This window comes from Saccopteryx bilineata, chromosome 3 (genome assembly GCF_036850765.1).
Source record: "Saccopteryx bilineata isolate mSacBil1 chromosome 3, mSacBil1_pri_phased_curated, whole genome shotgun sequence".
In the NCBI taxonomy this organism is placed as follows: Eukaryota; Metazoa; Chordata; class Mammalia; order Chiroptera; family Emballonuridae; genus Saccopteryx; species Saccopteryx bilineata.
The window spans coordinates 165,625,438-165,637,625 of NC_089492.1; the positions used below are offsets into that span (position 1 = coordinate 165,625,438).

At 47.6% G+C, this 12,188-nt stretch overlaps 1 protein-coding gene across 3 annotated transcripts in view; it reads right to left on the bottom strand.

The window, feature by feature from the left end:
* Positions 1–12,188, bottom strand: part of PTGFRN (prostaglandin F2 receptor inhibitor) — a 78,631-nt gene that overhangs the window by 35,394 nt on the left and 31,049 nt on the right. For all 3 annotated transcript variants that reach the window (XM_066268186.1, XM_066268187.1, XM_066268185.1), the window contains 2 exons: positions 7,588–7,956; positions 4,724–5,143 (listed from right to left, as the gene is read on the bottom strand). In XM_066268186.1, the coding sequence (XP_066124283.1) occupies positions 4,724–5,143; positions 7,588–7,956 (789 nt within the window). The remainder of the gene's footprint in view (positions 1–4,723; positions 5,144–7,587; positions 7,957–12,188) is intronic.

A 12,188-nucleotide genomic window follows, 5' to 3' on the forward strand; every position in this document is an offset into this window, starting at 1 on the left:
TAACTGGTACATTATTGTTTGAAAAGAAGTCTGCTCTATCACAAAACTAAAATTATACTTTCTTTGTGTGCATGATAAAACATGGGTGATTTTATAGAGAAAGAACAGCTCAGTTCTGACTGGTAAATATTAGTTGGCAACTGGGCTTTGGGTTAAAGCCTGGAGGAGGGGAGGTTGAAATCACCTTTTAGGTGAAAGAGGGGAAACAGAAGAACCAGGAAGGTGAAACCAGACCCTATGCCTTATGAGTCAAGTCTTCAAAATGCAATGTACCTCGAGCATCATTTATTCCATTAGACATGCCACCTAAAGTTAAGTGCAAAGCATATATTTTCTAACCAAAACAATGGTTTTGGGGCCCTGGCTGGTAGTTCAGTGGAGAGTGTTGGCCTGGCTTATGGACATCCCAGGTTTGATCTCTGGTCAGGGCACAAATGAGAAGTGACCATCTGTTTCTCCCCTCCTCCCTTTCCCCCTTCTCTACCCCTTCTTTCTCTCTTTCCCTCTTGCAGCCAGTAGCTCGACTGGTGTGTGTGGCCCCGGGCGCTGAGGATAGCTCGGTTGGTTCAAGCATTGGCCCAGATGATGGATCCCAGTTGGGCACATGTAGGAGTCTATCTCCCCTCCTCTTACTTAAAAAAATAAACAAATAAATAAAAAAATACACCGATCTTCAGGTTATGCTATGGCCCTCTCTCATTAGAAGCAGACTATATTTAGATGAAGTGCTGACGGACTTGGTGCTACAGTCTCGAGGCAGATTTGCTTTTTGTGTTCCCTTGTCACAGCCTCTTACACGAAACATTTTGCTGTATTTAGAGGGCTTTTAGAAAGAAGCTGAGCATCTGTAATCAGAGTAGAAAAACATTCAACTCGTGGTAACGCTGTGGGAGCAGCTGCTTGGATGACATACTGCCAACAGCTCCCGGAGGGAAGAGGGGGTCGCGTGCAGGCACTGGCCTGCGCCTCCAGCCAGCCTCTCAGCTCAACCGCTGTCTGCAGCAGCTCTGCCACACAGGCTATTGCCCACCTAAGAAAAGACCGGCCCGGAAGCCTGCCCTTTGGACGATATTGCTTTCATCTGAATATTTCCAAAGCCTGACATTTCAGACGAGTGTTTCAGGCCAAGTTCAAGAACCACCTTGCTGAAGACAGAAAATGAGATAGGCATAGTAATAAGAAAACGGACTTTTAAAAAGTCAAATTTCTCACCTCCACATACCCTTCAAATTCTTCCTCCTCCTTGACCCTTTTAAAGGAGCCAAAAGTAATCTGAGGATGTCTTTTGAGAGGAGTCAGCACAGAAACTGGTGCCTGAGTGTGTGCTGCAGCTTGAAGCACAATGACTGTGGTCAGGTACCCTAGAATACTGCCAGTGTCCCTGTGTGCCGGCCACCAGCTGCTGGAGTTAGAGACGGCGGGGGAGTGAGGAAGTGGACTGCAGACTTTCTGAACAGGCAAAGAGCATTAGGGTTAGAAGTAGTGGCAGAAACGTCTCTTCAACTGTCTAGTTCTCTCTACAATTTTCTCTGAGTGTAGCCAAGTATCTTGTCATATCATTAACCACTGTTTCCATAAGTTCTGGATTGGGGTGAGGTGGAGGGGAGAGGTCACTTGCGGATAACAGAAAGAGCAGGCTGAAGACTAAAGTACTAAGGACTCATAACTCAAGAGGGGGCCTGAGCCAAAGCGTATGGGGGTTCAGGCTTTCTCCTACTAGATTTAACTGAATCCATAAGAGACACCAAGAGCTGCATCAACCAGACCAGGGGTAAGACAGGGGATACTGCCACAAAGCTAACACAGCCCACCATTTAAGGAGCTTTGTGCTGCTTATCACAGCAATGCAGCAGAAATATCCAACTAGCTAGCTAGGAACAGTGCAGGTTTTGTCACTGTACTCTAGTATGCTGGTTCTTAACATGGGTCCACAAAGAGAATCCATGACGAATGAAAAAACTATTGCTTTTATTTTTGCTAGTCTACCTGAAATACAGCATCTCCTCTCATTATGAGACTAAGCAACAAACAAGTGCAGTGTTATCTGTCCCTGGGCTTTTGTCCCAGTAGAAGTCAAAGATATTTTTACATTACATTACAATTGTTGCATCTATCTTAAAATAACATCTACGTCCATCGATACTTAGAAATTCCAGTGGCTGCTAGGCTTACCACTGTATCTTATTATTTAATGCATTGATAAAGCACAATATTGTTATGTAACAAATTTGTCTTAAAAATTTAGATAATTGGCCCTGGCCAGTTGGCTCAGTGGTAGAGCGTCGGCCTGGCGTGCGGAAGTCCCGGGTTCGATTCCCAGCCAGGGCACACAGGAGAGGCACCCATCTGCTTCTCCACCCCTCCCCCTCTCCTTCCTTTCGGTCTCTCTCTTCCCCTCCCGCAGCCAAGGCTCCATTGGAGCATAAGATGGCCCGGGCACTGGGAATGGCTCCATGGCCTCTGCTCCAGGCGCTAGACTGGCTCTGGTCACAACAGAGCGACGCCCCGGAGGGGCAGAGCATCGCCCCCTGGTGGGCGTGCTGGGTGGATCCCAGTTGGGCGCATGCGGGAGTCTATCTGACTGCCTCCCGGTTTCCAGCTTCAGAAAAATACAAAAACAAACAAACATTTGTTTGTTTGTTTTTTTTGTTTTGTTTTGTTTTGTTTTTTTCATTTTTCTGAAGCTGGAAACAGGGAGAGACAGTCAAGACAGACTCCCGCATGCGCCTGACCGGGATCTACCCGGCACGCCCACCAGGGGCGACGCTCTGCCCACCAAGGGGTGATGCTCTGCCCATCCTGGGCGTTGCCATGTTGCGACCAGAGCCACTCCAGCGCCCGAGGCAGAGGCCACAGAGCCATCCCCAGCGCCCGGGCCATCTTTGCTCCAATGGAGCCTTGGCTGCGGGAGGGGAAGAGAGAGACAGAGAGGAAAGCGCGGCGGAGGGGTGGAGAAGCAAATGGGCGCTTCTCCTGTGTGCCCTGGCTGGGAATCGAACCCGGGTCCTCCGCACGCTAGGCCGACGCTCTACTGCTGAGCCAACCGGCCAGGGCACAAAAAAATTTTTTGATAATTACTTCAATATAATTGTTTTCCTTTGTCATCTTATGTATTTTATGCATTAAAACATTAAGACATGTCAATTCTGAGGAAGGTCTGTGAGCCTCAAAATATTGTCAAAGAAGCTCAGGACACAAAAAGATTATCAACCCTTAGGCTGAAGTGAGAGCCAGCTGCTATCACCTACCTAATAGTTCAGAGTGCACAAGTCTTTTAACTAGACATTATGAGTTCTTTGGCTTGTCTGAAATTAAAAGATACCTTTACAATTGAAAATCCTGCATAAAAAGAAAAATTGCTGCAAATCTTAAACTCTCAACCCCTTTGCCCGTTAAAACAGCTTTGGATACAAGCTGAAGAGCTGAGGTTTCTTATGACAGGTTCCAGGCAGAACACTTCCAAAAAGGAAATGACCTGAGTCCATCCAGGAAGTGATCTCTGCAGCCAGTGGAAACAAGACTGGCCATGACAGGCAGATCCTCTCCTTGGCAAGAGCACTTCCCACCACCTCGATAGCCAGTCACTAAGTACCTCAGCCTGGCTTTTACCAATCCCAACTCTCATGTGGTGGCCTCAACACAGAATGAAATGCTCAGGACAATGCAGTCTGCAGAGGAAAAATATTACCGTGTGGACTGTTTCCTGCTTTTCTTCCCATTTGAGCAACAGAGCTGCCACACACTCACATTTATACTCAGAAGTGAGTCTGGCCAAGGTCTTCCCGGTTTACAAAACAGGAGGCAGCGGCTAGAGCAGCAAAGCACTCTGAAATCTGAAGATGCCAGACTCCCAGAAAGCCAAGTGCACTCATCCATCCACGGCAACAACATCCTGCGGAGATGGTTGCGGTCAAGCCCGTGCGCTCCCTGGCGCCTGGGAATGCTTCTCCGGTAGCTCCCAGCCCGGGGCCCAGGACACAGCCAATCATCTGGTAGCTTCTTTACTGCTGCTTACTTTATTACTTTCTGTCATTTTTATGGGCTTTCTAAAATCTATTTATATTTTCTTAACTATTTCTCTAGTAGGATTAGAAAGTCATGAGGTTTTTTGATTTTGTTTTTTAAGCTGGTTCACAAATGACAGGACGAAGAACTTGCACAGAGACCACAGGGCTGGATGCTCCTTGGAGTGTGTCCTACAGGAAATAAGATGAGGCCAGCCCTGGAGAGCTCCTTGCCTAGAAAGAGACGGAGTATCTGAGGGACCTGAGGGGTAGGCCCAGTGGGTCAGAGCGGGTTTGAGGTGAGCTGGACACATGTCCCCAGCAGCCGTGGGGAGGGGCAGGTCTGGACATTCAGGAAACACCAAATAAGACAACGCCACGGGAGCCAAGTGCGGCACTCCACCCCAGAGCCCCTCTGGCCACCTGGCCACGGCTCCGAAAGGGCCTTGTCTTCCAGTCAGAACACTTTGTGTCATGGGTAACCTGTAGCTTCCCGTGGGGATGGGCCCTGATGGAAAGTGGCTGCAAAGCAAAACTACAAGCATGAAGCACAGAACAAATGCATACTCCCAATGATCACCACCCCCTCACCTCACACCAGGCCTCACAGGAGAAGAAGAAATCTTGTCAGAAAGTGATGAGGCTCCCGTGTGGTTCTGACACCATCATTGATCAGAAAATAAGATAAAGTCTAAAACATCCCACTTCCAGAAGCTCACCTGTTGGCTGGATCACCACGGTGGCCACATCCACGGCTTTTTCTTGGATTTCCTGCCAGCTGCCCTGCTCTTCGATCCACTCACTGACGATGCACCTGTAGGTGCCCTGGTCAGTGGCAAGGGCCCGGGACACGGCCAGGCGGTAGCCGTCGCTCCCCACGGTGTCCAGGCGTACATCCCCACTGTGGGAGCGCTGTTCGTAGCCGGGGCCTGGGCGCAGCCGGCCCTTGTGCGTCAGCGCGAGGACGCTGTGCCGGCTGGCGCTGCGCCGTAGTTCCCACAGCAGCGCCAGGTGCGTGTGCAGGGGGGACGCAGTGGCAGCCATGCAGCGCAGCTCAAAGGGCTCGCCCAGATGCAGGCCCAGGCCCAGGCCCAAGGAGGACAGCGGGCTGGCAGACACATGCAGGGCATCGGCCAGCACTGGAGGGGGGAGGGGGGACAGAGCATTAGTAGAGCAACTAAACCCCTCCCCCACCAGGCACCAGCCACCTTTCTGGACAACTTCCTCCTCCCCTTCCCTGTTTTAATGCCCAGATGGGCACATTTTCCCATTTTGATTCATCTATAATTTCAACTGAAACGAAGAAAAAAGAAGAAGGCCTAATGAAACCTTTTGGTAGAACTGGCGTATGGGTGAAAACTCCCTTTTAGAGTTTTGTTGGGCCTTGGGGATGGGCTTCTGCCACACTTAAGCCACCCTTTACCCCTCTGTACCTCAGTTTCCTCATCTCTGAAATGGGACGACAAGAGGACCTATCTCAGGGAGCTGACTGGGAGTTCACCAAAGTTACACGGGAAAGTGCCCAGGACACTGCTGGCACTTAGAGACCACAATGAAACCACCGGCCCTGGCTGTCAAACACTCCTTTGTTCAGACCTGAGGCTGGAATAGGGAACCTGTAGGATCTCCGAGAGTCACAGCAGCAGGATCCGCAGAGAGAATCTCAGCACCAGCTGCCTGCGCCCTGCAACCAGCAAACCCCAAGAGCAACGAGAGCGAGTAGAGGTCCTGTGGCCTGGGAACCCGTCAAGGAAATGGAAGGAAGCCTCAGCTCTTTGCTTTCCTTGGGCCAGCTGGAGTAGGGCAGGGTTTTCCTACAAAGTCTAGAAAAAGAGGGCCAGACACCAGGGAACTTCAGTGAGGACTCTTCTGGAAGGGAAGTGATAGGGAGGTGACCAGAAAGGGGCAGGGACGATCTCTCAGGCTTGTCTCTGAGCTGGGTAAGGAGGATGCCGGAACACAATTCATTGTCTCTTTGGTGCACCCCCCCACCCCCACCCCCGGCCACATTCCACACTCAGAAATTAATTTGGTAAGAGGGACTACTCAAGAAAACAGAAACACATATGCAGAAAGACCCAGCTCTACTACAACATGAATATGACCTTCTAGTATATATATCAGTCTGTGGTTTCAGCTAATACATTCATCCCCAAGGCCAGTGATCCCTCAGGGCACAGATGAAGTTTCAATACCCACGAAGCTGAAGGCCAGACAGATCCTGGACCATGTATGGCAGCCCGCCAGAGGCTCCATCTGGACAGCCAACCAGCCTCTTCCATGGACTATCCATCTGCATTCCATTATAAGGAGAAACAAGGGTGCATCTGACCTAATAGAGGTGTAGCGTATGTGTGCTGATGACAAAAGCAACACAGCATTTAACTGCAATGCAAGGATGTCTTATGGGACTTTTTTTTCCCCCTAAAAAACATTCTTAGCATTTTCTATATGAATAAGGAAGAGGTAATGGGAGAGGTAGATTCGATGTTTTAATACCTACATAATGGACAGGGTTGTTTTATCCCCTCATGAGTCAAATGAGGGAACACCATCTGAGATACAGTAGGCTTCTACAAATCATTACTATGGGAATCAACCCCCTCTTTACGTGGCATCATGAGCATCTTCTATGTTCTTGACTTAAATACACTCCTACCCGACAGCACTTCTTTTTGAACAAGTCAGGCAGGGTACAAATAAATGCATAATTAAGTAATAAAAAGAACAACAATATCTATTTGGTTAGTCCCAAATGAAAATTGTTTGTTCTTGCTCATTTGCTAATTAGCCTTGTGATTCTAAGAAAGTAATTAGCTTCTGTTCTTCCATTTCCTCATGTGTAAATTAAGGAACTATCCTGCCCTATCTTCACTGAATTCAGAAAATTGAATGTGTGAGTAAATCTAACAGGACTTGGAAAATGGGAAAAACAAAACAGAAACATTGCTGATATATAAGGTGTTATAACTTGCATGGCCAAACCAATAAGCTTGCAGTGACCACATCAATATTTTGCTGTATATAACCTACACAAGGCTAATAGGTATTTAAGGGCACACACAAAGACATGAGCTTTGAAGTATCTATTGTTCCCATAAAGCCAATCATTATCATCACAACTGTCACCTTCTCATTGCAAACCTTCACTGAATGCTCACAATGGCACTGTTCTGAAGTTCTACGCCTGCTAACTCCCTTGTCCTTACTGCCTTTAAGAAAGACACTGTTACAGAAGAGGAAGCTGATGTAACGGGCCCATGGCCACATAGCTGTCAAGTGGTAGAGCCAGTAACTGGGTTCACTGAGTGCAGGCCACCTGGCTCAGAGCTGGGCTCCCTACCCCCACACCCTGCTGCCTCCACCCCTCCAGCCAGGGGATGGCTCAGAATCACAATGAAGAGAAAGGACCCTCAGAGGCCACCTGGCCCATCCTCTGCCTTTTATCAGGTAAGATGCTATTACTCCGTTAGAGGAGAAAGCAGGGTCTTAGAGGAGTTCAGTCTCTTGATAAAGTCACCCACAGCCAAGTGGCAGAGGAAAAGCTGACCCCTGGCATGGCGAACCCCCCATGAGGACGTACCTTTCACCTGCACTGTATCCTCATAGTTGCCCTGGACGGTGGCATCTGTGCTGGGAGTCGAACACTTGTAGTGGCCTTGGTCTGAGGGCTGGACATTCTTTATGAGAAGCTCCACGGCGTCATTGGCAGTTCGCCTTAACAGGATCTCACCCTTCTGCAGGCGCTCCCGGTACAGCTGGGCTGGGAAGCCCACCTCCCAGGTGCTGGCGAGCTCCACAAAGCTGCTCCCCAAAGACGAGAAGCTCCAGTCAAAGTTTTGCTCACTGGGACCGTCGTAATCGCTGACGTTGCAGGGGATGACAAGCTCAGTGCCCACTACCCGCACCAGGCTCCCAGCAGGCACTCTCACCACGCGCCCTTGACAAAGAGCTGAAACAAAAAGAGTCTTGAATCAGGCCAGGTCTTCCCCGTATAAAAGTAGCAAACCCCTGGGTGCTCCTGTTTGCAGGACCATGGCAGAAATGGGGCATGTGAAGAGATGGGGAAAACGCTGTTCTGCCTATGTCTGTGCAGACAGAAGTACTCCCTGGACTCCCGAGCCAGCAGTACAGCCCTGAAGTGAGTACAGTTTCCTAGTATTGACAGGGAGAAAGCTAAGTATTTAAAGTAGGCTAACCATAAACCTGAATAGCCTCTTCCTGCCTGTTACTATCAACATACCATTACCACTCAGTGTGATGTAGAAATAGTTTAGGTTTTGTGAGAAAGAAAGGACACAGCTAATCAACTATTTACACTCTGCCCATCAGCCCTTGTCCCTAAAGATCATTTCCTGGGGCTCCTGACACCTGATTTACATTGATGGATGTCAATTTTTAAATCTTACAGCCGCTTGTTGATAAAATGACTTTACTCAGATTACCTGACATTGCCTATAAATTAATTTTTAAAATATGAGGACTCTACCAAGTATTAGTTTTGTATTTTCTGGCTCATTTTCTTCTCCCTTTCTTGACCCTGATTTAAATTCAGAATGAAAACAGGAAAGCACAAAGAGAGAGAGTGCCTCATCTGGCTGGTTGCCGGGCTGGGTGTTGTTAGAAATGCAGCCACTGTGGGATGGAGACAAGCCAGTAGACAAAGTCAAGAGTTCACTGGCATTCCTGCGTGACCTTTAAGACATCCTCATTGCAGGGAAATTCTGCACAGTTTTACAGTGTGTTCGCTACCTGTTGGAATCCATGGGAGTCTGAAAGACCAGACAAACAGGCTTTATTGAAAGGAAGAAAGGAACCCTGCTGGGCACTTCTCTTGGGGAGAAGAGCACTGGTTACAGACTAGGGGCGAGTTATATAGTGTTTGGGAGAGCCTGAGGGGATACTGAGGCAAAAGTTCTGGTATGTCCAGAATGCTCCTCCTTGGGGGGGCTTGCCAGCTTCTTGGAATTCCTCTGTCTCAGGGGTGATAGTCCAGTAAGGGTGAGGTCTGACAGATAAGTGGAACATCAAGAGGGCAGTTTGGAATTCGCTATCACCTGTGTTTAGCACTGCAATCCAGACTAAAGGAGTTTGCATGGCTCCTTCATGATGTTCTATGACTATGGCACACGGGAGAAGACATGGGCTCTGAAATTAAGCAGAACCAAGTTTAAATCTGAGAAACCTCTCAGCTTTGCCTTCCAACTATTAAATGGGGCAAGGATTCAATGAGTTAATGAAATAACATTCCTAGCTGAGAGTCCACCATGTAATATGAGTTCAACAAAATGGGAACTTCTATTATTTATTTCCAATTTTGTGTTTTTATCATTTGTTATGGGTTGAATTATGCCACCAATCCTCCTAAAATTCATATGTTGAAGTCCTATTTCCCAGTACCTCAGAATGTGACCTTATTTGGAAATAGGGTCATTGCAGATGCAATTAAATTGTGATTACATCATACTAGAGTAGAGTGGGCCCCTAATCTAATGACTGGGATCCTTAAAAAGGGGGAAATTTGGACAAAGCCATGCACACAGAGAGAATACCACACGAAGATAAAGGCAGGAAGAGGGGATACAACCACAAGCCAAGGAACACCAAAGACTGCCAGCCAGCCACCAGAAGCGAGAGTCAGGCGCGGAATGGAGTCTCCCTCATGGCCCCCGGAAAGGACCAAGCCCACCAACAGCTGGAACACCAGTCTCCAGAACTGTGAGACAGCACGTTGCTGTTGGTAAGCTATGGTACCTTGTTACAGCCACCTCAGCAGACTAACATACAGTGCTGCTTGTTTTTCAATGGTTTAATTTGTGATTTTCCAACTCCAGTTGTCATTGGTTTTTTTGTTTGTTTGTTTTTTTGTATTTTTCTGAAGCTGGAAACAGGGAGGCAGTCAGACAGACTCTCGCATGTGCCCGACCAGGATCCACCCTGCATGCCCACCAGGGGGCGATGCTCTGCCCATCTGAGGCACGTTGCTCTGCCATAACCAGAGCCATTCTAGCACCTGAGGCAGAGGCCATAGAGCCAGTGCCCGGGCCAACTTTGCGCCCAGGCCAACTTTGCTCCAATGGAGCCTTGGCTGCAGGAGGGGAAGAGAGAGACAGAGAGGAAGGAGAGGGGGAGGGGTGGAGAAGCAGATGGGCGCTTCTCCTGTGTGCCCTGGCCGGGAATCGAACCTGGGACTCCTGCACACCAGGCCAACGCTCTACCACTGAGCCAACTGGCCAGGGCCGCCACTGTTTAGTGGATTATAAAAAACAAATTTATAGTGGTTGTGATCAGCACGTATGTGTGTTTAATGAAATGAAACATAACAGAAAATATTAGATCCCATTACATTTACTAAGAAATAACTTGTTTTTCATTAAGTTTTGTTAAGTAAAAATAGGTATGTATACACCACGTTATGAAGAGAGGATCAGACAATTCTGAATCTCCCTCAGAAAACTTTCAGAAGGAAGTGTCAAGATGAAGATTGTTAAGAGGCAATATGGCCTAATGCATAACCTCCTTGTGGCAAGATTCCTCATCTGAGAAATGGAGGCAACAGTCACCACACACACACACACCCCCACAGGGCTGAGCTACACACCATATTTTCCCATGTATAAGATGCTCCCATGTATAAGATGCACCTTAGTTTTGAGACCTGAAATTTGAAAAAAAAAATGTATCGCATAAAGTTATTAAACTCAAGTTTTATTCATCATAAAATTCATACAACTCCTCATCACTGTCAAAACTCCCATCCATTAGCTTGTCCTCATCTGTGTCTGATGATTGAATCACTGTCTTCAACAAGCACAAAAACAAGTGTGAAAAAGCGGAAAATGCAAGTTTAAAAAATCTACAACCACTGTATAAGAATCACCCAGTTTTTAGACCCCAGATTTTCTGAAAAAATGTGCGTCGTATACCTGGGGAATGTGGCAGCACTCATGACAATGCCTAAGATGCAGGGTGTGCGGCCTCATGCTCTACAGGCCACCTCCAGAATAAACCTGATCACAATCACTGACTTTGTTTCCTAGGCAAGGTTTGCACAGGAGTTTCCTAATATATAAACCTTTTGATTTTTTAAAATTTATTTCTAATTTACTGACTTTAGAGAGAGAGGAAGGGAGAGAGTAAGAGAGAGAGAGAGAGACAGACAAAACATCAATTTGTTCCTGTTTGTGCCCTGACTGGGAATTGAACTGGCAACCTTTGCATATTGGGACAATACTCTAACCAACCCAGCTATCTGGCCAGGGTTAATGTATAAACCTTTTCAATTCCTATCCCTTGTCAAGAAGTTGACCGCGGTTCCCAACTGCCCAACAGAGCCTTCCAGCATGAGATCACATCCCTCGCAGGGTCTCTACCTTTACTCACAGTGATTGGAGCTTGGGAAACTGACCCAGCTCCTTGTCCCTCCAGTCCTGCTTCCCCGGGGCTGCCAATATCATCTCCTACCACACAAATCATGTCACTTCCCTGGTCCAAAGTCTTTAATGGCTCCTTATCACCTACAGGACAGTATGCTCCAGACACCCCCACTGTGACCACCCTGGTTCAAGCCACAATCCCCTTCACCTGAATTACTGCAAGAACATCCCAAATGGCCTCCTGGTTTCTCCTCGTGACCTCTACTCTCAAAGTGATCTTTTAAGAGCAGAAGTTGTATGATGTCATTACTCTATTCAAAACTCTCCAATCACTCCCCCTCTCACTCAGATAAGTCAAAATCCTCCCAGCCAAGACCTCACAACACGAGGTCTTTCTGGACCTCCTCTCCCTCTGGTTCCCTTTGCCATATTTCAGCCATGCCTTCCTCCTGTAGTTTCTTGAACAAACCAGACCTGCCACTGCCTGGTGGCTTCTGTACATTTCCTCAGCCTGGAGCGCTCTCCCTCACCTCCGCTTCTTCCCCAGCTTCTGATCTTTATTCCAGTGTCACCTTCATAGCAAGGTCTATCCTATCCCTTAAAATTGTACCCCCCCCATTCATACTCCTGACAGATTCTCTTCTCACTTATCACTAACACATTTTATGTCCATTTTTATTTTTTCAGATTTATTTGTTATCTGTCTCTTCCCACTAAAAGATAAAAGCCGTATGAACAGTGATTTTTTTTTTTTGGTCTATTTTGTTCACGTACGTGTGTACACACACACACACACACAAACACGGCC